The sequence below is a fragment of the Oryctolagus cuniculus genome, chromosome 6 (assembly GCF_964237555.1).
Source record: "Oryctolagus cuniculus chromosome 6, mOryCun1.1, whole genome shotgun sequence".
Taxonomy (NCBI): domain Eukaryota; kingdom Metazoa; phylum Chordata; class Mammalia; order Lagomorpha; family Leporidae; genus Oryctolagus; species Oryctolagus cuniculus.
In genome coordinates, this window is record NC_091437.1 from 3750298 (window position 1) to 3778244 (window position 27947).

The 27947-nt window shown below is 43.9% G+C and overlaps 1 protein-coding gene and 1 long non-coding RNA gene across 50 annotated transcripts in view; one reads left to right on the plus strand and one right to left on the minus strand.

Annotated features, from left to right (window-relative positions):
* APC (APC regulator of WNT signaling pathway) overlaps window positions 1–19315 on the plus strand; it is a 182287-nt gene extending 162972 nt beyond the window's left edge. For 39 of the 48 annotated variants that reach the window (XM_070075973.1, XM_070075987.1, XM_070075972.1 and 36 more), the window contains 5 exons: window positions 2067–2206; window positions 3094–3171; window positions 3451–3567; window positions 10097–10311; window positions 11743–19315. In XM_070075973.1, the coding sequence (XP_069932074.1) occupies window positions 2067–2206; window positions 3094–3171; window positions 3451–3567; window positions 10097–10311; window positions 11743–18298 (7106 nt within the window). In that variant the 3' untranslated portion in view covers window positions 18299–19315. The remainder of the gene's footprint in view (window positions 1–2066; window positions 2207–3093; window positions 3172–3450; window positions 3568–10096; window positions 10312–11742) is intronic. The other 9 variants (XM_051834519.2, XM_070076000.1, XM_070076004.1 and 6 more) reach the window with 3 other exon arrangements.
* On the minus strand, window positions 2398–27938 carry LOC138850113 (uncharacterized). 2 transcript variants are annotated; one of them, XR_011389631.1, is made up of 3 exons: window positions 27812–27931; window positions 25589–25673; window positions 2398–4070 (listed from the first exon to the last, which is right to left on the minus strand). It is a non-coding gene; the product is annotated as an uncharacterized lncRNA (long non-coding RNA). The 2 variants fall into 2 exon arrangements; XR_011389632.1 differs by lacking the exon at window positions 2398–4070 and adding an exon at window positions 5038–5523 and having other exon boundaries at window positions 27812–27938.
* Window positions 27939–27947: the final 9 nt, after the last annotated feature.

Below are 27947 nucleotides of genomic sequence, written 5' to 3' on the forward strand. Positions count from 1 at the left end.
GTAGGCCCGCTCCTTGTCTCCCTCCCTCCCGTTGAGTCCTCCACTCCCACAGCTTCAGTTACTGTGCTGTTAGTGTTCAGTTCATGCTTTCAGAGTTATGTCTCAGTCCAAGTTCTCTGCTGAGTTTAGACGTATTATTGAACAGCTTTTTTGACACTTTCCCTGACATTATATCTCAGACACTCCTAACCCAACTGTCAACAAACTGGGTGTGTTACCTCCTCCTTCCCCAAATCTGTGTCTCTTCCAGGATTAACTTTTTTCAGAAACTGGTATCCTAACCAATCCAGTTTCTCAGGCCTAAATCTTAGACATATCTGTGACTCATTCCTTACCCTCTACATGTAGTATAGCTGAGGGTTTGAGTGCTTCATAATGGGTCTCAGATCACTGCTGTTGTCCAAGTCTCTGTCATCTCTCCTGTTCTGCAGTGCTTTGTCTTCCTTTTCTCCCCCCTTTGAATCATAGTTCATTCTGCACACTGTAACCTTAGTGGTCTATTTAGAATGCACCCCTAATTATTCCTTCCCCTGCCAGGTATCTTTACTGTGACACGTAGAATCGTTGGTGATCTAATGTCTGCCATAAATTCATCTTGTGGCCTCTCTTCTTTTACATTCCAAGCCCAGGGCCCTTGCACGTACTGTTTCCTCTGTGCAGAGTGCTTTTTTGTTCTTGCCTCTGCCTTTGGCAGACACTCATTTATCCTTTAACTATCAAAAATCAGTTCCTTGGACTTTTTCTTAGGACCCCCACTCTCCAGATTAGGGTAGGTCCACCTTTATCATCCTGTGCTTCTGCATAACCCATCACATTTTAACGAGTTGCTTGTCTAACTGGCTCCAGTCTGTAATTTCTATAAAGACAGTGACTTTGTTTTCTTCACTGCTTCTATATTTTTGTACCCTCACGGGTAGGTCAAAGAAGAAATTCTAAATAGGTTTGATTATTCTTTAGTAGTGTTGATTTTCACTTAACTGTATTCGAACTCACTCTCAATTCTGCTAGTCATAAAGATTTTGATGAATCTTCCTATAGTTAAATCCCTTGGCCTGGAATTCTTGATCCAAGATACAGCTGTATTTTGCAGCCTTATCAGTTCTTCTATATATGGATCCTTCCAGATTATCTATCAAATCAAAGCGTACTGGTTGTCTTCCAGGTGAATGACTTGTGCATACTGATAGTGCTCCAGGGTTGCCCATTTCTGTTCATCTTTTCTTTCTTTCTTTTTTTCTCTACTCTAAGCCCTTCTCTGTAACAAAATAACTTTCCAAGTCCCATGACGGTGGTTGTTTGATGATGACTAATGCTCTGAACAACTTCCATATCCATTATCTCTCTTGTTCGCTCCCCCACCATTTTACTTCACATTTTTTTTTAAATCCATTCCTTTTGTTTTTCCCTTTGCTTTCCTCCTTGCCTTCCTGGTATGGGCCCCATGAGCATTGTTGAGCACACCCAGAGCTGAGTGTCAGTGAAAAAAAAAAAGTAGCTCCTACTGTAGCTAGTATTTGCTACTTTCAAAGAAAAGTAAGAAACTTAGAAAACAGAAACAAGTAGTTTATGGTACTTAGTATTCAACACTAATTTTTTTTCACCCAGAAAATGAGATTTGTTACATGTACAGTTTCATTTCCAAATTTCAGTGTTCCTAAGGATAATTAGCAGATTAAAAAAGATATATTGATTCGGCCACAATATGTGATAATGAAGAACATTCATACAGTTCTAATTTTTAAAAAGACAAGTTGCCTTTCCCTCTTTAAATTCAGGAACCCCTAGTGTTAGGAAATAGGCTTCTCTGTTATTGGCAAGGTTCAGTGTGAATGCAGGAGTCATTTCAGCGAGCAAAGGGCTGGAGGGGGGAGCCACTGGCAGAAAAATAGAAGAGTGGACCCAAGTCCTTTCAACAGCTTTTGTGGCTTATAATTCAAGAGGCAAATATAAACAAATTCTCATTCTTTATAAGTTTGCTTATTTTTCCTAATCTGTAAGTAAGCAATTTGTTACTAACTTGTTTTATTTTAGAGTATTATCTTTTTCCTCTTACCCTTTTAAATTAGGGGGACTACAGGCCATTGCAGAATTATTGCAGGTGGACTGTGAAATGTATGGGCTTACTAATGACCACTACAGTATTACGTTACGACGATATGCTGGAATGGCCTTGACAAACTTGACTTTCGGAGATGTAGCCAACAAGGTACGCTCTTGTAAGATCCATTTCTTATCAGCTCGGGTATGAGTTAATTTACTTTCATAAAAATAGTTTTCACTGGTTTTCTTTTTCTCACTCTCCTTATTAAATAATAATTGATAACCCATACTTCAAACCTACTGCACATCCTTATGCATTTGTTGTCTTATGCCTAAGAAAGGGTGAGCACACAGTTGCAGATGAGCACAGTGTTGATTTTATTTGAGTGCATCAAAAACACCGTTCCTGGCCGACGCCGCGGCTCACTAGGCTAATCCTCCACCTGCGGCACTGGCATCCCGGTTCTAGTCCCAGTCGGGGAGCCGGATTCTGTCCTGGTCGCTCCTCTTCCTGTCCAGCTCTCTGCTGTGGCCCGGGAGTGCAGTGGAGGAGGGCCCAAGTGCTGGGGCTCTGCACCCTCATGGGAGACCAGGAGAAGCACCTGGCTCCTGCCTTTGGATCAGCGCAGTGGCCATTGAGGGGTGAACCAACGGGAAAAGGAAGACCTTTCTGTCTCTCTGTCTCTCTCTCTCTCACTGTCCACTCTGCCTGTCAAAAATAAAACACCATTCCTAGTTAAAAAGAACCCAAGTCTGGCCACGGCGACCGTCAGATGCACTGATGCTGTGCAAACCACGAGACCTTACTTTATGATTCTTTGCTCGTCATGTCTCATTTATGCACTTGGCTTGTCCAGTGCAGCAAGGGAAAAACAGCAAATTAAGAGGAGGGCATTTGTCTTTTACTTAGATAATCTTACATGTTTTATGGGTAAAATATCAGTTATGATTAAAATGCGACACTGGAAACTAGGTTTGAAGGTTAATAGCCAAGGAGAAAGCACAGCTGCAGGTTGCCTGGTTGCTGACCTTGGTCTGTGTCTGGTGTTACAGGCTACCCTGTGCTCTATGAAGGGCTGCATGAGGGCGCTTGTGGCCCAGCTGAAATCCGAAAGCGAAGACTTGCAGCAGGTACTACTGAGCATTTCAGATGATTTATTTTGGTATTTAATGTCCTGATTTAGATTAAGCTCTGACTCTGTATTTGGTATCTTGTATGTAAAATGTACTTCCATTAATACTAGAAAAAAGTAAAAATAATTATTTTGTAGGAATCGCTTCTGGCACTCTAGTAAGTAGCATTTAAAGAATTTATTTGTAGAGTTCTACTTTTATCTGTATCATTAAAAAAGGAGCAACTAGTATGAGTCATTTTGTACACAGACTATTTTAAAATGGATTCATTTGCAGGTTATTGCAAGTGTTCTGAGGAATTTGTCTTGGCGAGCAGATGTAAACAGTAAGAAGACGTTGCGGGAAGTTGGAAGTGTGAAAGCATTGATGGAATGTGCTCTGGAGGTTAAAAAGGTACCTTTGAAGACACGGAGTACTGTAATAAAGACTTCTACTTTGGCTACTTTGGGTTGCTAATTTCTAAGCTGTCTGTCTCAGCACTGCATGGAGTCAGAATAGTGCCGGCTCCCGGAGTACTAAGGCAGGATAAATCACCAAGGTGGTTTAGAGTGAGCTGTAGTTTCTCAGCCTCAGCGCTGTAGACATTTGGGACCAGGTAGCTCTCTGTGTGGCCCGGGAGTGGGGGAGTCACTGATCGCCCTGTTTTAAGATATTTGCTGGCATCCTTTGCCAATACACCCTCCCTCCAGTTACGAACATCACAAGTGTCTCCAGGTATTACCAGCTGTCAGCCCAGTTGAAGACAACTAGTCTGTCACACCTGTGCTCTCCAAATCTTAGTCTTCCATAGTCCTCAAATTGTACTGGTGATCAGATCCAGGGTGTGAAGTCTCGAAGTAGTAATTTGCCTGCAAAAGGAAGTATCTCCAGGACGAGCGTCTGTTCCAGAAACGAAACTACATTTAAGGAAACAAAAGAAACATGAACTTGAAATCTGAGAGAGACCAAGCAAGTGTTCTTAGGTAGTCTAGGCTTCCTTTCACCCACCAGTCCTTCTGGGCCACAGCCAGGGCTGGGCCAGGCCAAAGCCAGGATCTCCCATGTGGGCGGCAGGGACCCAAGCACTTGAGACACCACCTACTGCCTCCGAGGCACAGTAGCAGGAAGCTGGATCCGAAGTAGAGGAGCTGGGACTGAGCTAGCACTGCAGTAGGGGATACAGATGTCACAAGCAGTGGCTTAACCACAACACCCACCCTGCCTACAATTTCTTCAAGACTTTTGTTTTCAGAGAAGGCAGAGTTTTGTTTTTTGTTACTGTTTTAAATGTATTTTTGGTAAAGCATATTATTTTATACCTGGAAAACCTTTGACATTTTATTAGATAGAAACACAGTGGGTGACTGTAGTTCCCAGTAAGTATTGCATACTAAATGAAGAACTGGAAGAGAGGCAGTGAGGGAATGTCAGCACGGAGGAAGGCTGGGGAGGTGGGGCGCTGACTGCCTTGTGTGGCCCACAGGCACCACACACATGTGTTGAATTAGCACACCAGACCCCGTAATGGTGTGCAAGTACAGCACGTTAACCAGTTCGGGTATACTTACTGACTGAGCAGAAGACTTGGACTTATCCTTCAGCTAAGATCTGAGTGACTAGTAAGCACTGGGAAAGGCCTCAGCCTCGTTAGTCATCAGACATGCAAATTAGAACTACAGTGAGGTATATTACACATATCATATTGGTTAAAATGAAAGATGCACCAAGTGTTAACAAGGATGCAGGGCAACTAGAATTCTTACGGGAAAGGGAAATGGTATAACCACTTGGACAGTGTTTTTGAGTTAAACACATACCTGCCCTATAACCTGCCATTTCACTCCTGAGTATTTACAAGAGAAAGACTTAGGTTCACACACAGAGTTATATACAAATGGTTTATTGTGTTTTTATTTGTGATAGCCAAAAACTAATGGCAAACAAATTGTAGAATATCTGTATAATGGTAGAGATTCATCTAGCAATGTTTACTCTAAGACCAGTATTGAAAGAGCTAGCCAATCAGAAATTTGTAGCATCCAATTCTGATTTGGTCCTGCACTGGTTAACCATATCAGAACTTATTTGCTCTCTTTTTCTACATCAGTGCAGCAGTCATTATGGAGATTCTCATTCTCATTGTAATTTATCATCTCTTCCCTCTAAATGTCATTTGCTGTTGGCCAGGAGCGTTGGAGCTGCCTTCCACCTGCCTGGCGAGGTCCATGTCAGTGACAGCCTGGGCTGACAGCTGCTTCCTCCACTGCAGCTGTGCCCAGGCCTTGCAGTTCACTCACGGCTGTTAGGGCCCTGCCCTTCTTCCACATCTTCTCTCTTGGAGCCCTTCTTTCTGTTTCAATTCTAAGAAGCCTAATATTTTGAAAATGAAAATAAAAATTAGCCTGTGGCTGTTTCTTATACAGCAGTGTTCTCTTTTCCTCTAATAACCAAAGCCCTGAACAAAGTTGCTTGCTTCATTTTTCTTTTTTTCCCTCTTTTTATTATATTTATATTTTTTAGTTTTAAAATTTAACAATATTTTTAACATTTTGCCACATTCATTTCAAATGTAGACATTATATATATATATACATATAAATCCTATTTTTTGTTGAAAACAGGTATTAATACCACAAAGTTGAGGGATCATAATGTAGGGAAAGTAGGGTAGATTGTCATGTACATGGTATGATTCAATAAAGTGCTCTTTATAACTGTATACCAAATGATATGACATCCAAATGATTTTTATACTCTCTCTATATATATTAACTTCCACAAATAAGAGATATCTTTCTAGGTCTTATTTCACCTTAGCATAATCTCCAGTTCTATCCATTTTGTTGCAAATGTCAAGATTTCATTCTTTCTGTGGCTGAGTAATATTCCATTTTGTGTATATACCACATTTTCTTTATCCAGTCATCAGTTGATGGACATCTAGGTTGATTCCTTTTCTACGCTGTTGTGAGTTGAGCTGCTCTAAATGTGGAAGTGCAGGTAACTCTTCTGTAATGCTGATTCATTTCAGATTTCTGGGGAATCTCCACACTGTCTTGCATAATGGTTGTACCAGTATGCACTTCCACCAGCAGTGTATCATGGTACCATTTTCTCCACATCCTTGTCAGCATTTGTTAGTTTTTGATTTTTGGGTGATAGCCATTCTGACAGGAGTAAGATGATACCTCATTGTGGTTTTGATTTGCATTCCCTAATGGCCAGTGATCCTGAGCATCTTTTCATGTGTCTGTTGGCCATTTGTATTTCATCCTTTTTTTTTTTTTTTCTAAGATGTATTTATTTATTTGAAAGGCAGAGTTACAGAGAGAGAGGGACAGAAATAGAGCTCTTCTATCCACTGGGTCACCCCCAGATGATTGTAATGGCTGGGCTGGGCCAGGCTGAAGCCAGGAGCCAGGAGCATCATGCAGGTCTCCCACATGGGTGCAGGGGCCCAATCACTTGGCCCATCTTCTGCTGCATTCCCAGGTGCATCAGCACAGATAAAGATCAGAAGTGGAGCAGCCAGGACTCCAACCCGTGCCCATATGGGACACCAGGGCATTGTAGGCAGCTGCTTGACCTATTGCACCACAACACCAGCCCCTATGTTTATTCCTTTGTTCATATCTTTTGCTCATTTCTTAACTGTATTGTTTATTTTGTTGTTGAGCTTCTTACGTATAACCTGGACAGTAATCCTTTATCAGGTGCATAGTTTGCAGATGTTTTCTCCCATTCTGTCAGTTGCCTCTATGTTCATTTTCTCTTGCTGTCCAGAAGCTTATTAGCTTGATGTAATCCTGCTTATCTTTTTGCTTTATTACCTGTGCTTCTGGGGTCTCATCCAGAAAGTCTGCATTGCTTCATTTCCTAACTGGCTGTGCATCTCAGTCTCCCCAGTTCTGCCTCTAGCACAACCCTTTCCTAGCTCGTAGGACCCACATAGGCAGATTGACTTGGGTTTTCTTTTCTGATTCCACCTGTATTTTATACTTTCCTGTTACCTACCTTACTGAAACTCCTCTCCTTGCTTTTATTGTATGTACTCAGATTTCCAACCTTTAATCATTACTTCCTGCCTCTAGTTAAACTATAAAATTTGTTTTTTGTTAATTTTGAAAATCTTTTCCCAAAAAACCTTTTATTTAAGGCATACAAATTTTATGCTTTTCATAAATACAGCTTTAGGAATATAGTGATTCTTCCCACCCTCCCACCCCCACTCCAACCCCTCTTCCTCCTCCCTCTCCTATTCCCATTTTTATTTGATAAAACTTCTTTAAAACAAACCCCTTAGTCCTAGACATACAGTCTCCTAGAGAACAACTTGTATAGTTCTCTGTCAGCTCTCACCTCTAGGCCAGTTGCAGTTTATAATTCTTCTAAGTTCTGCCATTGTTCATTATTCTGTGGATACCTGGAATGCCGGACCTTGACCTCAGTCCCAGAGTCATTAAATGAAACTCTTACCCTAATCGCATCCGTGTGGTGGAGAGTGCTTCCCCCTTGCCTCCTGCCTTTCTCTGATGAAGTGCCTGTCTATGCCTGCACTAGATTGAGTCAGTCCTTGAATTTCTTGATGAAGAGAATGAAGCAGCCAGTTATTCCTGGGTTAGTCCCAAAACGTTCAGCGTGGCACTCGTCTGGATTTGCCCTCTTGCCTCTTCCCAGCAGGGATTTGGACCCCTTTTGTGCCTTTGTGTTGAGCAGACCCTCGTTGCTGAACCCCACTGCCCTCCCAAGAACAGCGTTTTCTCTCTGAATATACAGGTCTTGACCTGCAGAGCTAGTCTCCTTGAAATATTCTATTTATTTTATTAAATTCAATCTGCAGTAATCTTTCCTTTAGAGCACATTGTTTGATGTATGTTTTGTAATTTTTTAAAATATTATTTATTTATTTGAAAGAGTTACAGAGAGAGAAAAACAGAGAGATCTTCCATCTACCAGTTCACTCTCCAGATGGCTGCAATAGCCAGAGCTGGGCCAGGCCAGAGCCAGGAGCTAGGAGCTTCTTCCAGGTGTCTCATGTTGGTGGCAGGAGTTCAAGGACTTGGACCATCTTCTGCTGTTTTTTCCAGGCAATAAGCAGAGAACTGGATTAGAAGTGAAGTGGCCAGGACTCAAACCAGCACCCATATGGAATGCCCACTACACTACAACACAAAGCCAGTCCCTTGTATCTTTTTTTTTTTTTCCCCATCAAAAGTAAATCGTTGGGGGCTGGCACTGTGGCACAGTGGGTAAAGCCACTGCTTGCAGTGCCAGCATCCCATGTAGGCACCAGTTCGAGTCCTAGCTGCTGCAGTTCCAATCTAGCTCTTTGCTATGGCCTGGGAAAGCAGTGGGCCTCTGCACCCATGTGGGAGACCCAGAGAAAGTTCCTGTCCCTGGCTTCGGATTGCGGCCATCTAGGGAGTGAACAATGGAAGACACTCTCTCTCTCTGCCTCTGCCTCTCTGTAACTTTTCCTTTAAAATAAATAAATAAATATTTTTTTTAAAGAAATTGTTGGGACTCACTTTGTGGCTTAGCAGGTAAAGCTGCCATGTGCACCACTGGCTTCCCATATGGGTGCCGGTTCAAGTCTGGGCTGCTCCACTTCAGATCTACCTCCTTGCTAATGTGTCTGGGAAAGCAGAATAAGATGACCTGAGTCCTTGGGCCCCCACACCCACATGGAAGGCTCAGAGGAAGCTCCTGACTCCTGGCTGCAGACTGACCTAGCTCCAGCTGTTGCCACCATTTGGAGAGTGAACCAGCAGATAGAACATCTCTCCATCTCCTCTCTGTAACTCTGCCTTTCAAATAAATAAATTTTTTTAAATGTAAATTGTTGGCATTTCAAAGCAGGTGTCAGTTTGCTGTGTTTATTTCTCCTGGAGTGCTTTTAACTGATAGAAAAGTAGATTTTTTAAAATGTTTGTTCTTAGTTTAATAATAGGTAGTAGGAAAGAGTAACATCAGGATCATGGCAAGTTTTTTGTATTATTTTTAAGATTTTATTTATTTGAGAGACAGAGAGAAAGGTCCTGCATCTGCTGGTTCATTCCCCAAGTGGCCATAACAGCTGGAGCTGGGCCAATCCGAAGCCAGGATCCAGGAGCTTCTTTCAGGTCTCCCACATGGGTGTAGGGGCCCAAGCACTTAGGCCATCCTCCATTACTTTCCTAGTCTATTAGCAGGGAGCTAGTTCAGAAGAGGAGCATTTGGGCCACAAACCAGCACTCATATGGGATGCTGGCACTGCAGGCATAGGATTAGCCTGCTATGCCACAGCGCTGGCCCCCAAGGCAAGTTTTGACCCAATACCTTTAATTGAGAATTTGAATGTTCCTATGGCACTTTGACAGTTTACTATGATAATATAAAGGAGTTCTAGTTTTTTGTTAATTACTTTGTCTCATTATCAGTTTTAAGAAATTAGTTTTTTCAGTATCCTTTCTTCTTTTAACGAGGTACATTTTTACTTTTGAATTAATCACATATAGGTGCGTGTGTGTGTTCTAATCAGAATATTGTATATACTGCTTTTCAACTTGCTCTTGTCATTTAATAATAATTCTTATATATCTTCCCTTTATGATATATAGAGGAGTTTTTCAAAGTCCAGTTTTTATTATCCTAAAGGTATTTTTTTCAAAATGCATCATCAATTGGGTCTCATATTCTAATATAAGTTCTTTTAAGATATCTTCTTTTAACTAAACAGTTAAAATGAAGGCCATTAATTTAATGTTGTGTTTGCTTATTTTATAGGGATATCACTGACTTCAATTCCATTTGGTATTTTATGGACGTTTTTCTAAGTAGAATGTACCTAATAATTTTGCAGTGAAGGGTGAAGTAGGGAAAATTAAAAATTTTTTTTTGTTCAGTGGTTTCGAAAGACAAATTCCAACTCTAATTAGATGAATCATATTCTATTTCTTAATAGGAATCAACCCTCAAAAGTGTATTGAGTGCCTTATGGAATTTGTCAGCACACTGCACTGAGAACAAAGCTGATATATGCGCTGTAGATGGTGCACTGGCATTTTTGGTTGGCACACTCACTTACCGGAGCCAGACGAATACGTTAGCCATTATTGAAAGTGGAGGTGGGATATTACGCAATGTGTCCAGCTTGATAGCTACAAATGAGGACCACAGGTACATGCAGAGTTTCATGTTACTTTTAAATCAATTACTCTAGAATTTATACCCTCAAAAAGATTGTCATTACAAAAGTTCCAAACCAAAAAAATCTGTTTATTATGAAAAGATAGCTATTAACTCCTGTTTATCTCATTAGTGTACTTTAGTGAAAGCTCATAATATCATAAAGTAGTCTCAAACATACCGCCATATATAAGGGAAAAAATAAAAGTGACAAATATTAGAATAAAATCCCTTACTATTTATTAGTATGGCATAAAGAAATATGAGAATTATTTTAAAACAAAAATTATGAGCAGGATCCAGAAAGTTCTCATTTTTCTAATGATGTGTTAACATCAGTAATCATAGCATTATTTGGCCACTAGCCATTCCTCCAGTTGACTCAAGCTGTGAGACCTGAGCAAGCCTGCAGACACAGGGCACACGTTTTCAGAACTTGTGCTTTGTGTTATATCAACAGAAACATTGGTGTCTTTCACAGCTTATTTGTTTTTAAAATTTACCCAATATTGTTCCTCAAAAAGAGCACGAGGTTCTTTCTTTTCTGTAAGTTTTGAACCACCAAGCCTGCAGTCCTTCCAGCTATGCAGAGGAGACTCCTCACACTCAGTGGGAGCTCACTTGACAGCCGGACTGCGAGGAGAAGCCCGCCGCGTGAAGGCTACCGTGCAGTCAGTCACACAGCGCACTGAAGCAGAGTGTGCTGTGGTTAAACTTGTGCTCACTGTGCATTAAAGAAGCTGTAGCTCCTTTCAGGTCCCAGAGTTCATTGGGCTGATTCTCAACTCTTGTTTTTACATTACTTATGTTTTAAAAGCTTCACTCACTTTATTTTTTAAAATGACTACACATAGAATGTGACAGAACATACTTGTGAGGAGCATGGCAGTCCCACAGAGTCAAGCCAGAGACATGGAAATTATTCTAAAAAGTGGGACTGTTGATCTAGGAGCTTCCGGTGTGTTCCTTGGCCCCGTAAAGATCTGTCAGTTCCATTTCCTTCTTCTAAGATGACTCAGTAGTCAGCACTGAGGCCCCCGTGCATATGTGAGATTATCATGGGACTCCTGTCCAGCACAAGATTCAGTGATCTGTTGGTAATATATAAATCAGGAACCTGTTACTGTGTGGGAAGAGTAAATGTGCTGCCCCCCGCAAAACTGTTAAAGCTGTTGGATCAGAACAGGAAACGCAGGGTGTATTCTAAATGTAACACTTCTGCTGCTTTTAGTCCGGGAGGTATATGCTTTAAAGCAGTGAACATTAAACGGACTAATAAAAGAGATGTGGAATGCTTAGAATTTGTAGGATAATTAGTACAATCATATTATGCCTATCAAGTGTTAGTAGTTTATTTTTTATTTTTTGTTACTACGCTCAGATTTTTTACCTTAATTTTATATTCTTTTGTTTTCACTTCAGGCAAATCCTAAGAGAGAACAACTGCCTACAAACCTTATTACAACACTTGAAATCTCATAGTTTGACAATTGTCAGTAATGCATGTGGAACTTTGTGGAATCTCTCGGCAAGAAATCCCAAAGACCAGGAAGCATTATGGGACATGGGAGCAGTTAGCATGCTCAAGAACCTCATTCATTCAAAGCACAAAATGATTGCTATGGGAAGTGCTGCAGCTTTGAGGAATCTCATGGCAAATAGACCTGCAAAATATAAGGATGCCAATATTATGTCTCCTGGTTCAAGCTTGCCATCTCTTCATGTTAGGAAACAGAAAGCCCTAGAAGCAGAATTAGATGCTCAGCATTTATCAGAAACTTTTGACAATATTGACAACTTGAGTCCCAAGGCATCTCATCGCAGTAAGCAGAGACACAAGCAGAGTCTTTACGGTGACTATGTATTTGATGCTAGTCGACATGATGATAATAGGTCAGACAATTTTAATACTGGAAACATGACTGTCCTTCCACCATATCTGAATACAACAGTGTTGCCCAGCTCCTCTTCATCAAGGGGAAGTTTAGATAGTTCTCGTTCTGAAAAAGATAGAAGTTTGGAGAGAGAAAGAGGAATTGGCCTAAGCAGCTACCATCCAGCAACAGAAAATCCAGGAACCTCTTCAAAGCGAGGTTTGCAAATCTCTACCACTGCAGCCCAGATTGCCACAGTCATGGAGGAAGTCTCGGCCATTCATACCTCCCAGGAAGACAGAAGTTCTGGGTCTACCACTGACTTGCATTGTGTGCCTGATGAGAGGAACGGGCTGAGAAGAAGTTCTGCCCACACTCATTCCAATGCTTACAATTTCACTAAGTCAGAAAATTCAAACAGGACATGTTCTATGCCTTACACCAAACTAGAATATAAGAGATCTTCAAATGACAGTTTAAATAGTGTCAGTAGCAGTGATGGTTATGGTAAAAGAGGTCAAATGAAACCCTCAATTGAATCATATTCTGAAGATGACGAGAGTAAATTTTGCAGTTATGGTCAATATCCAGCTGACCTAGCCCATAAAATACACAGTGCAAATCACATGGATGATAACGATGGAGAGCTTGATACACCAATAAATTACAGTCTTAAATATTCAGACGAGCAGTTGAATTCTGGAAGGCAGAGTCCTTCACAGAATGAAAGATGGGCAAGACCCAAACACATAATAGAAGATGAAATAAAGCAGAATGAGCCACGACAGTCAAGGAGTCAAAGTACAGCTTACCCTGTGTATGCCGAGAACACTGATGAGAAGCACCTCAAGTTCCAGCCACATTTTGGACAGCAGGAATGCGTTTCTCCGTACAGGTCCAGGGGAACCAGTGGGTCAGAAGGAAATCGAGTGGGTTCTAATCATGCAGTTAATCAAAATGTAAACTCGTCCTTGTGTCAGGAAGATGACTATGAAGATGATAAACCAACCAACTATAGTGAACGTTACTCTGAGGAAGAACAGCATGGAGAAGAAGAAAGACCAACAAATTATAGCATGAAGTATAATGAAGAAAAACACCATGTGGATCAGCCTATTGATTATAGTTTAAAATATACCACTGACATTCCTTCCTCACAGAAGCCACCATTTTCATTTTCCAAGAGTTCCTCTGCACAAAGCACTAAAAGTGAACACATCCCTGCAAGCAGTGAGAATACAGCTACCCCTTCGTCTACCACCAAGAGGCAGAATCAGCTCCACCCGACTTCAGCACAGAGTAGAAATGCTCAGACCCAAAAAGCTACCACCTGCAAAGTTCCCTCTATCAACCAGGAAACAATACAGACATACTGTGTGGAAGACACCCCGATATGTTTCTCACGGTGCAGTTCATTATCATCTTTGTCGTCAGCTGAAGATGAAATAGGGTGTGATCAGACAACACAGGAAGCAGTTTCCACTAGTACTCTGCAGATAGCAGAAATAAAGGAAAACAGTGGAGCTAGATCCACAGAAGATCCTGTGAGTGAAGCTCCAGCAGTGTCCCAGCATGTAAGAACCAAATCCAGCAGACTCCAGGCTTCTGGTTTGTCCTCAGAATCAGCCAGACATAAAGCTGTTGAATTACCTTCAGGGGCCAAGTCTCCCTCCAAAAGTGGTGCTCAGACCCCCAAGAGCCCACCAGAGCACTATGTTCAGGAGACTCCACTCATGTTCAGCAGATGCACATCTGTCAGTTCACTGGATAGCTTTGAGAGTCGTTCTATTGCCAGCTCCGTGCAGAGTGAGCCATGCAGTGGAATGGTGAGTGGCATTATTAGCCCCAGTGACCTTCCTGATAGCCCTGGACAAACCATGCCACCAAGCAGAAGTAAGACCCCTCCACCACCTCCTCAGGCAGTTCAAACCAAGCGAGAGGTACCCAAAAATAAAGTTCCAACTGCAGAAAAGAGAGAGAGTGGACCTAAGCAGGCAGCTGTGAATGCTGCGGTTCAGAGGGTCCAGGTTCTCCCAGATGCGGATACATTATTACATTTTGCCACAGAAAGTACTCCAGATGGATTTTCTTGTTCATCTAGCCTGAGTGCTCTGAGCCTTGATGAGCCATTCATACAGAAAGATGTGGAGTTAAGAATCATGCCTCCAGTTCAGGAAAATGACAATGGAAACGAAACAGAACCAGAGCAGCCTGAAGAATCAAATGAAAGCAAGGAGAAGGAGGCAGAAAAGCCTACCGATTCCGAAAAAGATCTGTTGGATGACTCAGATGATGATGATATCGAAATACTTGAGGAATGTATTATTTCTGCCATGCCAACAAAGTCATCACGCAAAGCTAAAAAGCTAGCCCAGACTGCTTCAAAACTGCCACCACCCGTGGCAAGGAAACCAAGCCAGCTGCCTGTGTACAAACTTCTGCCATCACAAAACAGGTTACAAGCACAGAAGCACGTTAGTTTTACCCCAGGGGACGATATGCCACGGGTGTACTGTGTAGAAGGGACACCCATAAACTTCTCCACAGCCACATCTCTCAGTGACCTCACAATAGAATCTCCTCCAAACGAGCTAGCTGCGGGAGAAGGGAGTGGAGCAGGGGCGCGGTCGGGCGAATTTGAAAAGCGAGACACCATTCCCACGGAAGGCAGGAGCACCGATGAGGCACAGAGAGGGACTGCCTCGGCGGTGGCGATGCCCGAGTTGGATGACAATAAAACGGAGGAAGGTGACATTCTTGCTGAATGCATCAACTCTGCTATGCCCAAAGGAAAAAGTCACAAGCCTTTCCGTGTGAGGAAGATAATGGACCAGGTCCAGCAAGCATCTGTGTCTTCATCCGGCGCTAACAAAAATCAGTTAGACGGTAAGAAAAAGAAACCCACTTCCCCAGTAAAACCTGTGCCACAGAGCACTGAATACAGAGCACCTGTGAGAAAAAACACAGACTCGAAAAATAATTTAAATGCTGAAAGAACTTTCTCAGACAATAAAGATTCAAAGAAACAGAACTTGAAAAACAATTCCAAGGACTTCACCGATAAGCTGCCAAATAATGAAGATCGAGTCAGAGCAAGTTTTCCTTTTGATTCGCCTCATCATTACACACCTATTGAAGGAACTCCTTACTGTTTTTCACGAAATGATTCTTTGAGTTCTCTAGACTTTGATGATGACGATGTTGACCTTTCCAGGGAAAAGGCTGAATTAAGAAAGGGGAAAGAAAATCAGGACTCAGAAGCTAAAGCTGCTGGCCACACAGAGATGACTTCAAACCAGCAATCAGCTAACAAGACACCAGCTACCACTAAACACCCAGTAGGTCGAAGTCAGCAGAAGCAATCTACTTTTCCCCAGCCATCCAAAGACATACCAGACAGAGGGGCAGCAACGGACGAGAAATTACAGAATTTTGCTATTGAAAATACTCCAGTTTGTTTTTCTCGTAATTCCTCTCTGAGTTCTCTCAGTGACATTGACCAAGAAAACAACAACAAAGAAAATGAACCTATCAAAGAAAACGAGCCCCCTGACTCACAGGGAGAACCGAGTAAACCTCAGGCATCAGGTTATGCCCCTAAGTCCTTTCATGTGGAAGATACACCTGTCTGTTTCTCAAGAAACAGCTCTCTGAGTTCCCTTAGTATTGATTCTGAAGATGATCTGCTGCAGGAATGCATAAGTTCTGCAATGCCCAAAAAGAAAAAGCCCTCAAGACTGAAGGGTGAGAATGAAAAGCAGAGTCCCAGAAACATAGGAGGTGTCTTAGCTGAGGATTTGACACTGGATTTGAAAGATATACAGAGACCAGATTCAGAACATGGGTTATCCCCGGATTCAGAAAATTTTGACTGGAAAGCTATTCAGGAAGGTGCGAATTCCATAGTGAGTAGTTTACATCAGGCTGCTGCTGCTGCATGCCTGTCCAGGCAGGCTTCGTCAGACTCAGATTCCATCCTTTCACTGAAATCGGGAATCTCACTGGGATCACCATTTCACCTTACACCTGACCAAGAGGAAAAACCCTTCACAAGTAACAAAGGCCCACGGATTCTAAAACCTGGTGAGAAAAGTACCTTGGAAACTAAAAAAATCGAATCTGAAAATAAAGGAATCAAAGGAGGAAAAAAGGTTTACAAAAGTTTGATTACTGGGAAAGTTCGATCTAATTCAGAAGTTTCAGGCCAAATGAAGCAGCCCCTTCCACCAAACATGCCTTCAATCTCTCGCGGTAGGACAATGATTCATATTCCAGGAGTTCGAAATAGCTCCTCAAGTACAAGTCCTGTTTCTAAAAAAGGCCCGCCCCTTAAGCCTCCAGCCTCTAAGAGCCCTAGTGAAGGTCAGACGGCTACCACTTCTCCTAGAGGGGCCAAGCCATCAGCAAAGACAGAATTAAGTCCTGTTCCCCGCCAGACATCCCAAACAGGCGGGTCAAACAAAGGATCTTCCAGGTCAGGCTCTCGAGATTCCACTCCTTCAAGACCTTCCCAGCAACCACTGAGTAGACCTATGCAGTCTCCAGGGCGCAACTCAATTTCCCCTGGCAGAAACGGAATAAGTCCTCCTAACAAACTATCTCAACTGCCGAGGACGTCCTCCCCCAGTACTGCTTCAACCAAGTCCTCAGGTTCTGGGAAAATGTCCTACGCATCCCCAGGCAGGCAGATGAGCCAGCAGAACCTTACAAAACAAACAGGTTTGTCCAAGAATGGCAGTTGTATCCCAAGAAGTGAGTCTGCCTCCAAAGGACTGAATCAGATGAACAATGGCAACGGAGCCAATAAGAAGGTGGAACTTTCTAGAATGTCTTCAACTAAATCAAGTGGAAGTGAATCTGATAGATCAGAGAGACCTGTGTTAGTACGCCAGTCAACTTTCATCAAAGAAGCCCCAAGCCCAACCCTAAGAAGGAAACTGGAAGAATCTGCTTCATTTGAGTCTCTTTCTCCATCTTCCAGACCAGATTCTCCCACAAGGTCCCAGGCTCAAACTCCAGTGTTAAGTCCTTCCCTTCCTGATATGTCTCTGTCCACACACTCATCTGTTCAGGCTGGTGGGTGGCGGAAACTCCCACCTAATCTCAGTCCCACTATAGAGTATAATGATGGCAGACCCGCAAAGCGTCATGACATAGCACGCTCCCATTCAGAAAGTCCTTCCAGACTTCCCGTCAACAGGTCGGGAACCTGGAAACGGGAGCACAGCAAACACTCATCATCCCTCCCTCGAGTAAGCACATGGAGAAGAACTGGAAGTTCCTCTTCAATTCTTTCTGCATCGTCAGAATCCAGTGAAAAAGCAAAAAGTGAGGATGAAAAACATGTAAACTGTATTTCAGGAACCAAGCAAAATAAAGAAAACCAAGTGTCCACAAAAGGCACATGGAGGAAAATAAAAGAAAATGAAATTTCCCCCCCAAACAGTACTTCTCCGACCACGTCCTCAGGTGCTGCAAATGGTGCTGAATCAAAGACTCTGATTTATCAAATGGCACCTGCTGTTTCTAAAACAGAGGACGTTTGGGTGAGGATTGAGGACTGTCCCATCAACAACCCCAGAACCGGAAGATCTCCCACAGGTAATACTCCCCCTGTGATCGACAGTATTTCAGAAAAGGGAAATCCAAACGGTAAAGATTCAAAAGATAATCAGGGAAAACAAAATGTGGGTAACGCCAGTGCACCCACGAATACCATGGGTTTGGAAAACCGTCTGAACTCCTTTATTCAGGTTGATGCCCCAGACCAAAAAGGAGCTGAGATGAAACCGGGACAGAGTAATCCTGTCCCTACATCCGAGACTACCGAGAGCTCCTTAGCGGAGCGCACCCCATTCAGTTCCAGCAGCTCCAGCAAACACAGTTCACCTAGTGGGACTGTGGCTGCCAGAGTGACTCCTTTTAATTACAACCCCAGCCCTAGGAAAAGCAGCGCAGATAGCACTTCAGCCCGGCCGTCTCAGATCCCAACGCCAGTGAATAACAACACAAAGAAACGAGATTCAAAAACCGACAGCACAGAGTCCAGTGGAACCCAAAGTCCCAAGCGCCATTCCGGATCTTATCTTGTGACGTCTGTGTGAGAGAGTTGGGACGATGAAGCTAGGAGTTCACGCGCTCATTTACATGCTAGATAGAAATCCTGTTTCAAATGAAACTAAAAGACTGAAAAATTTTGTAAATAGGTTTGATTCTTGTTGGAGGGTTTTTGTTCTGGAAGCCATATTTGATAGTATACTTTGTCTTCACTGGTTGTTATTTTGGGAGGCACTCTTGATAGTTAAGAAAAAAAATGGTAAAGCCAAGTATATTTGTACAGTATGTTTTACAAGTATTTAAGTAGAATATCATCCCATCATCCTTTAATTATTGCTTGTCTTAAAATAACACTACATAGAAAATATGATATATTGCTGTTATCAATCATTTCTAATTATAAACTGACTAAACTTACATCAGGGAGAAATTGGTATTTATGCAAAAAAAAAAGTTTTAGTCCTTGTGAATCCATCTAATGTCATAACTAATCATGTGGCTGTGAAATTCACAGAAATATGGTTCCCGGTGAACAAGTTTACCCAGCCTGCTTTGCTTTATTGCATGAATGAAACTGATGGTTCAATTTCAGAAGTAATGATTAACAGTTCTGTGGTCACATGATGTGCATAGATAGCTACAGTGTAACAATTTACACTATTTTGTGCTCAAAACAACAACAGAAATCTGTGTAACTGTAAAACATTGAATGAAACTATTTTACCTGAACTAGATTTTATCTGAAAGTAGGTAGAATTTTTGCTATGCTGTATCTTGTTGTATATTCTGGTATTTGAGGTGAGATGGCTGCTCTTTTATTAATGAGACATGAATTGTGTCTCAACAGAAACTTAAAAGGACATTTCAGAATAAATTATTGCTGTATGTAAACTATGACTGAAATTGGTATTTGTTTGAAGGGTCCTATTTCACATTTGTATTAATAATTGTCAAAAGACCTCTTTAAAAAGCTTATATAAAATTTTTTCCTCTGATTCTATGCATTAAGAGTAAAATTCCTCTTACTGTAATAAAAACAATTGAAGAAGACTGTTAGCACTTAACCACTCCTGAAATTTACTTCTCTTGATTGATTAGCACTTCCAGGTATGGAATACTTTTTCCCTTTCTGTTACATTATCTGACTCCACTGGATCTCAGTGACAATGAATTCATGCCATAGTGGTGTGATCTGCCCCACATGGGATCAGGCATTGAACATCAAAGGCCACGCAGAACTTCCTTTTTCGTAATAGAATTCTGTGCCTGAAAAATTACTCTTGGGCACAAGTGGTCCCTTTACAGTGTGACCGTCTTGCCCCTTCCTAATCCCCATATTGTCACTGGGTCTGAAGTGAACACCTCTTACCACTCTGTGTGTTATGGCAAAGCACCCACCGCCAGGTAAAGCCAGCGTGTTACCATGCTCAGAGAATACAGCCCCATGCGACATAAGGGTAGATTTGCTACCTAGCTAATATACTCAGCAGAAGAATCTAAATTCTCTGTTAAGGAGAGCTCTCTGTTTCAGTGGGTACAGTTGCAGGGTGTGTTTCAAGTGCCTCTCTGGCTGGAAGAGGCCTCCTTTAAGAACAGAGTGGTGCAGTTGTTAACAAAGATAATTTACATATTATATATTCCCTGGATTTGCTGTCCAAGGTTGGAGGGTCACCATGATGATAAATGCTCACATTTGTTGAATAATTGGGAGAATTTATTTTTAAAGATAAAGATCTGCAGTCTGTACTCAGGAAGGGAACAAACTCTTAGGAGTGGTGGAGCACCGGGAAGAGGAGGGGGAAAGGACGACTCACACCTCGCTGGTGCCCTGGAGGCCTATCCTGTAATACCTGTGCTCACAAGTTACAGATGAAGTGCCAGTCAGGAATAAGTGCTGAGATTGTAACTCGATTGTGGAGAGAGAGGGGACATTAGAATTAAGTTGCCTTTTAATCCAGTGAAAGCGGTGGGGCGTTGTCAATTCTGGAGATGAAAGAACAGTTCTCTCCCTGTGCCAGAAAAGTGAATTCCTGCAGGCAGCACCAGCGGGAGACCCCTGGGCTCCACCGCTGCGGAGGAAGCGACCACTGGAGGAGGTGACAGCCCTGGCCTAGTGAAGGGACAAATCTTAGGCCTGCTTCTGGAAGCCCACAGGACGCTTCCATGGCTGGGGGCAGGCCCTGTGGTCCCAGCTGAGGCCTGCTGTGTGTGACTAGAGGGTGGGTTAGTTCGGGGCTATAGAGGTGAGATGGAGGGCAGTGTCCTGGCTCACTCTGGGCTGCAGGACACAAATCCCGAGGCAGTGGTTTCCAAACCAGAGTGCATTTGAGTCCCCAGAATGCTTATTAAGACCTTACGGACCACATCCCCGTAGGGACTGACTCCAGGTTTGTGGAGGAGCCCACGGATGTGCGTTTCCAGCTGCCTGTTGGGAACTGAACTTGGAACCACGGGCCTGGGCTGTCCCAGGGAGCTCCCGTGCTCGCCCTCAGCTCCAGCAGTTCAGCAGCTGACGCTGCAGTCTGACAGTACACCAACAAAAAACTTCCCGCTCTAAGCAAGAGACTTGTTGAGCTTTCCAGCCCAGATAGAGCCCGTCCCGACTCCCAAGAGCAGGCAAACTTGGCAGACATGGGTAAACAGGGTCTGAAGGCTCAGCTGACGGTCCCTTTGAAGCAGTGTGTTGGAGAAAGCTGTTCAACAGCCTTCTGTGAACACCTGGGTGCACATAAGACAGAAGAAACTGACAGCTTTGGGATAGAAAAGAATGACTTCAGGTGAAGGGAAAACGTGTCCAGTTGATGAACATGCAGTGATAACCAGTTAATTGGGAATCAGATTGATGTTTGAGGATAAACTACCGATTACCAGGCACTAAAAGGAAAGGTACTGCAAGGGACAGAATGAGACGATATGAAAGTTAAGTCCCAAAAGGGTACAGTCAGGATTTCTGGGTTGTGTGCTACCCCAGATCAATCAGATGGAGGGGTGGAGTCCATTGCTGAGTTCAAGGAGCTCCCGATGCACTCTCAGAATTCCTGTGGTGGTTTCTCCCTGGGGAAGGAAAAGGGTGCCTCACCCAGAGCTGCAGAAGTAGTGAGATCATTAGACACCAAATAAAAATAATTCCTCAATTATTATTATCATGACTGAAATAGTGTATAATATTTTTCATTTCTAATAAGCCTCTCTCCTTCCTGTTGTGCTGACTAAAATAATCCTTTGTAATGCTGAAACCCATGGACTATGGCTACCCAGGTCATCTTCCTGCCATTCTCATAACTCTGTGGTCTATGAAATATATTCTGCTTTTTGTTAGACTGTTGATGCTTCTTTCAACCTGTATGTTTTATATGTACAATATTGTTCTTGGTGCTAAATACACTTTACTTTTCTCTGATATTCAGGATAATTCTTTCTCTGCATTTGTGACTATTCACTTGTTTTCTTGATGTTATATGACTGTTACTTTCATAACTAAAAATATTCAACATAATATATACTAAGCAAGGTGACCACTGACTATAATGCAACTTTAGTGGAATGTAACTACTGAAAACAATGACAGACATCACCTGCCCTATCTGCACTGCCTTTGGGAATCCAAACATTAGGCCAAACTGGCTGGTCACTGAAGCATGTGCCCACTCAGCCTTTCTCCTGGCCATTGCTGTTTGTACTAGCACTGAGTGTCTGACCTAAGAGAGACTCATCATAGGCTGGACTGTGGCTGAAGACTTGGATGGCCTGGCTTTAAAAAAAAAAAATCACCAAGCCAATCAAAGGGATTTCTGGCTGGTGGCTGAGGCCTGGACCTGAAAGATCACGCAGGGTTAGGGCTGAGATGACTATGATTGGCTTTGTGAAACAAATTAAAACAAAGCCTGCCATGGAAGAGGGAACAGGCATGGGAGACAGCAGAGACAGCAAGTGTGAGAGGGAAAAGACACTCTAGGAGTCACCTCAGGCCCTGCCTTTTCTGAGGCCTAATTCTCTATTTGAGCATTTGTGAACTAACCCTATTTTTGTCCCTGAAGTAACCTGAAACCAACAGAAAACCACAGATGCATCTTGCTGACTTCGCATTTTATTTGTGAGAGCTTTGCATCCACTAGTTTACTCCCCAGGTGCCGGTACCATTCCAGGCTGGACCAGGCTGAAGCCGGCCGCTAGGAACTCAATCCAGGTCTTCGACGTGGATAGCAGGAACAGGACTATTCTGAGCCATCACCACTGCTTCCTTGGGTCTGCATGAGCAGGAAGCTGGAGTCAGGAGCAGAGCCAGGGATCAAACCCAGGTAACCTAAGGTGGGTCGCGGGTGTCTTAAATGACAGCTTACTCAACTCAGCCAAAAGCCACCTTTGGTGAGTTTTTTAATTTCAAGGAGAAAACTTTCTAAAAGTATCAGTGCTAAGATAAGAGCAGGTTGCCTACAAAAATAAATTAGGTGGGCATCAGATTTCTCTGCAATACTGAATGCTAAGAAGAAAGAACCATGGGAAAACCCTTGCAGCATTTGGGAGGGAACAGTATTACCTGAGAATCCTCAAACAGCCAAGCTAACATACAACTTATGTGCAATACTTGAATCACTTGGGATTCTTACACCTGTTGAAAAACAAGTCCAGGGGCTGGCATTGTACAGTGGGTTAAGGTGCTGCTCAAGTCCTCAGCTGCTCCACTTCTGATCCAGCTTCCTGACAATGTGCCAGGGAAGGCAATGAAAGACTTAATCCCCTGCCAACCATATGGGAGACTGGTTTCAGCCTGGCCCAGACCTGGCTGTTGTGTGTTGTGACCATCTGGGCAATCAACCAGCAGGTGGGAGATACCTGTCTTTCTGTCACTGTGCCTTTCAAATAAATCTTAAAAAAAAGATGACCTTCTGTAAGTGACATTGAGCAGTAGTGATGTGGGTGGGTAATTGGCACAGCAGTTAAGACACCAGTTGGGACACTCACATCCCTTATCAGAGTGCCTGGGTTCAAGACCCAGCTCCATTCCTGATTCCAGCTTCCTGCTGATGCACACCGAGAGGCAGCAGTGATGGCTCAAGCCGTTGGGTCCCTGCCCCCGAGGTGGGAGACCTGGACTGAGTTGCTGGCTCCCAGTTTCAGCCTGGCCCAGAGTCTGTGTAAGAGCCGGAAAGGTTTGTAAACCACACAGTGGAAGCACCTCATCCAGCATGCAGCTACATCAGTGGAGGCTCCCAGGTGGCCCCTGAGGTCCGGGCCCTCTGCACGGGTGGACGTGGTGAGGACAGGGCAGGCTGCGTGCCTGTGGAGCTGGGGAAAGTTCTCTTTTGAATTGTGGTTTCTCCCTTGAGGAGGCTGGATTCATAAAATGTGGACTGCTCACTCCTCCGAGGTGTGTTTGCAAGTACTGGGCAAATCCTGACACCATCCTCCACTTGGGTGTTGACATTTTCCCACAGAAGGACCAAAGTAGCACTGGCTGCGTTCACATGCCGTAAAGGATTTTCAAGGAGACGGTTTAACTAGAACAGATTTCACTTAAATTCTGTTCTCCCGCCCCAAGACATAGGTAGGAATCCAGCAGGAGCTGGGTATGGACGCAGACAGATCACGGTGAACAAACGCCATGTCGTCCCTGACAGCGACAGCTTTGTTAGGTCAAGCTGATCTACTTAGCTCTGAGTATCCTAAGGTAAATCCAGAGTGTTCCACAGAAGTGGACTCTGACAGGTGGCAGATAATATTTTCAAAACTGCACCATCTCTGTCTTCCCACACGCTCCTCTGCTATGTCAGGCGGTGGCCTCGCCCTGGAATCCGAGCCAGTCCTGTGACTGCTGCACTCCACAGGATGTGCTGGAAGTGACATTCTGGGATTCCCAGGACCAGGCATTTCAAAGGCCTCGCAGCTGAGGCAGCCACTTCCTGCAGGTTAGGCTGCAGTTGGGATGCCCCCACCCCATTATCAGAGCCTATCAGAGTGCACCAGGGTCCCTTGCCATTCACTTGGGGAATGCCCGGAATTTAGTTTTTTATTTATTTTTATTTCATTTAAAAGAGATCCCCCATCCACTGTTAACATAAGACCTTAGGGCTAAACACCTGCATGAGTCAGAGCCAAAACCTGTCCGACCATAACGCCATCCCCAAGACAACTGCAGTGAGACCTGCCATCAGATCTTTTTCAGGGACAGTTTCTGTTGTTTTTTCTCTTTGGAATATGCCACATTTTTTCCTGTTGCTCTGTGTGCCTTGTGGTCTTTGTTGTTGGACACTGGACGTGGCAGTTGCAGAAATCAGATTCTGTCTTCCCCAGGGTTTGCTGTTATTTTTTTGCTTGTTTAATTGGTGTAGGTATCTCTATGCCAAGCATCCTGAGGTGTAAACAGGGTCTTCTAGGGTCTTTTCTTAGCCTGCAATGTCCCTTGGGCACACAGTCCTTTTCTATTCTAATTTTCCTTTTGAATGCCTTGGTCTTTAATGTCTGGCTCCCAAAAAGAGAAGGGAGAAAAATGAAGGAGGAAGGAGTGACCCAGAGGACACGTGTGTGTGTGTGTGTGTGTGTGCGCACCTCTGCCTCTCAACTAATTCTAAAAATGATAGTGTGCATTTCCCATGTTCCCTTTCAAAGCCCTCATGTTGTAGGATGTCCCCTGGAAGAACCATTAGCTGCAGGCAGAGGGACTGGAACTAACTGGGAGGGGAGAGGCAGTACGACAGCCTTGGCCACCTGCCTGTTTGCATGTATGTGATCAGAAGCAGAAATGTCGCCCAGTATCAGTGTCTCTTACCCACCCTGCCTCCCACATGCTGCTCCTGTAACGCACGCACAGCTGCCTGCCACAGCATAGTTGCTGCTTGGCTAAGGGCTTCATTGACTGAAAACAACTATGACTTGCAGTCCAAGCCATTCTCTGGAAGTTGTAAGCCTTCGAGAGACTCCAGAGTTTTGAAACAGCTATATGAGAGATTCTGCAAATTCATTTGTTGTCTTGATGGGGAGAGACTCCTGATCCTTCCTACAGCACCTACTTCCCGCAAGATGAGGGGTTTCAAAAGGCTCATGGGATATGCACATCACTGTTTTTAAAGTCATTATTTGAGAGGGAGAGAAAGCCAGGAGCTGGGAGCTCACTCCTGGTCTCCCATGTGGGTGGCAGGGGCCCAAGTACTCTAGTCCCATCTGCCGCCTCCTAGGATCTGCATCAGTAGAAAGCTGAAACTGAGAGCCACAGCTTGGACTTGAACCCAGGAATTCTGATGTGGGACACAGGCCTCTTAACCCCTGGGTCAAATGCCCACCCTCATATTGTCTTTTATTTTTTAAAATTCCATGAACTTGTTGAAGCATCTCTCACCCACCTTGATTTTCCTCCTCCTGCCTTGGTGAACCCCACTGCCAGCAGTAGTCTCAATGAAGGTTGCTACGTTGAATTTAGTGGCACATCTGTATGAAGCAAAGGACAGGTGTGTAAAAGTGAGATCTGGAAACAAGTGCCACCAAGCTGCAGAGCTCTTCCATCGTCCTCACAATTTTCCACACCCGGCTGCATCCTCCGTGAACCCAACCTGCTTCCAATGGAACTGTCTGGGTACTGCTCCCTTCATCATAGTGTGGTGACAACGTTACATATATCCCCTCTCCCCTCTGCCATCGCCCCCTGTTCTATTCCAGGGGTAGAGTTAGACGGGACCACGGTTCTGCATACAATGACCCCCAAACATGTGGCTCCTCAATTATTTCCTTTGTTCGTTTCCCACTTTTCCATATATGTCCCCTAAAGCTAGTACCCTATATGCCTTAAAATTTGGATCCATTTCATTCCCTAACATACTCCTCTCTTTTCTATCATTGCATAAAGCTGTTCTTCCAAGAATCAAGCACACTTATGACAGCACTTACGAAAGTGTTTATTGGTATCAATACCAAGCTTAGTCTGGTAACAAGAAACCACCAAGAAGACGGAGAGCAGGCAGCAAGGGGACAGAGAGAAGCCTGGGCCTCCAGGGAGGCAGGCTGAGCACCTCTGCTGGCGACATCATAGCGTGAATGCGCAAATTATGCCAGCTCACAAAGATTTAAGCTGTGGGGAGAGATTTTTGTTTGATTGGTTTAGGTTTTTAGTGTTTTCCATTTGTAAATGTTAGGGGCCAGTGCTGTGACATAGTGGGCTAAGCTTCCACCTGCTGTGCCAGCATCTCATATGGGCGCCAGTTCGAGTCCCAGCTGCTCCACTTCTGATCCGCTCTCTGCTATGGCCTGGGAAAGCAGTAGAAGATGGGCTGCCCACATGGGAACCCCAGAAGAAGCTCCTGGCTCCTGGCTTCAGATCGGCATAGCTCTGGCCACTGCGGCCAATTGGGGAGTGAACCAGCGGATGGAAGACCTCTCTCTCTCCTCTCTCTGTGTAACTCTTTCAAATAAATAAATCTTTTTTTAAAAAAAAAAAAAGTTAATGTCTATTCTACTTTGCCTGATTTTCTGAAAAGTGCCTCTCTATATGTAGTAGAATAAACAGCCACCACTAAAATAGTACTGAAGGAATTTGGTTGGAAGAGAAATTATGAAATAGTGCTTTGCAAAAAAAAATTTTAGATTTTAAGATTTATTTATTTACTTACTTGAAAGTCAGAATTAGAGAGAATGGGAGAGAGATCTTCCATTCACTGGTTCACTCCCCAAATGGCTGCGATGGCCTGAGCTGGGACCATCTGAAGCCAGGAACTAGGAGCTTCCTCCAGGTTTCCCACGTGGGTGCTTTCTTCCACGTGTTCACTCTGTGTGCACAGCAGCAGTTAGCCACCTCTGCCAATTTCTTTTTTCTTCTTGAATAATTTATTCTGGACCTGAGTCTCCTCTCTGTTCAGCCCCCTTTTCCTTCCACAGTCCAGTTTCTGACATTTACACAAATTCAAAGAGCGCCAGTTTCTCTAGTTCCATCATTTTTGTAGGGTGGACATTTGGTTTCGCAGTTAAGCTACCTGGCGCGCCCACATCCCATACTGGAACGCCAGCTTCGAGTCCCAGCTCCCTGCTCATGCGCACCCTTGGGTGCAGCAGTGATGGCTCATTAGTACGTGGGAGACTCAGATGGAGTCCTGGACCGCTGCTTCTTGGGAAAAGCAGCATTGGATGGAAGATCTCTGCCTCTCAAATAAGGTAAATAAAAATTCTTAAAAATACATTTCTGCCAAGTTAAACACAAGCGGTGGGACCCAGGGAGGGATTAAAAACAAAATCTGGGGGACCGCACTGTGGGGCGGTGGGTTAAAGCCCCAGCCTGCAGTGCCGGCATCCCATATGGGCGCCGGTTCGAGACCCGGCTGCTCCTCTTCCGATGCAGCTCTCTGCTGTGGCCTGGGAAAGAGTAGAAGATGGCCCAAGTCCTTGGGCCCCTGCACCCACTAGGGAGACCGGGAAGAAGCTCCTGGCTTCGGATCCGCGTAGCCCTGCCCTTTGCGGTCATTTGGGGAGTGAACCATCGGATGGAAGATCTCTCTCTCTCTCTCTCTGGCTCTACCTCTCTGTAACTCTTTCAAATAAATAAAATGATTTAAAAAAAAGTCTGAAGGGCACGTCCTTGCCTGATCTCAACATGAATCTCGTGCCAGACCTGACTCCTCTCTGCCAACCACCGTCGCCGGCGGGAGACAGCAGCTCCTGCAACCTCAGCAGGTGGAAGGCGCGCCGGAAACCAACCCCTGTTAAGGCACAGCGCAT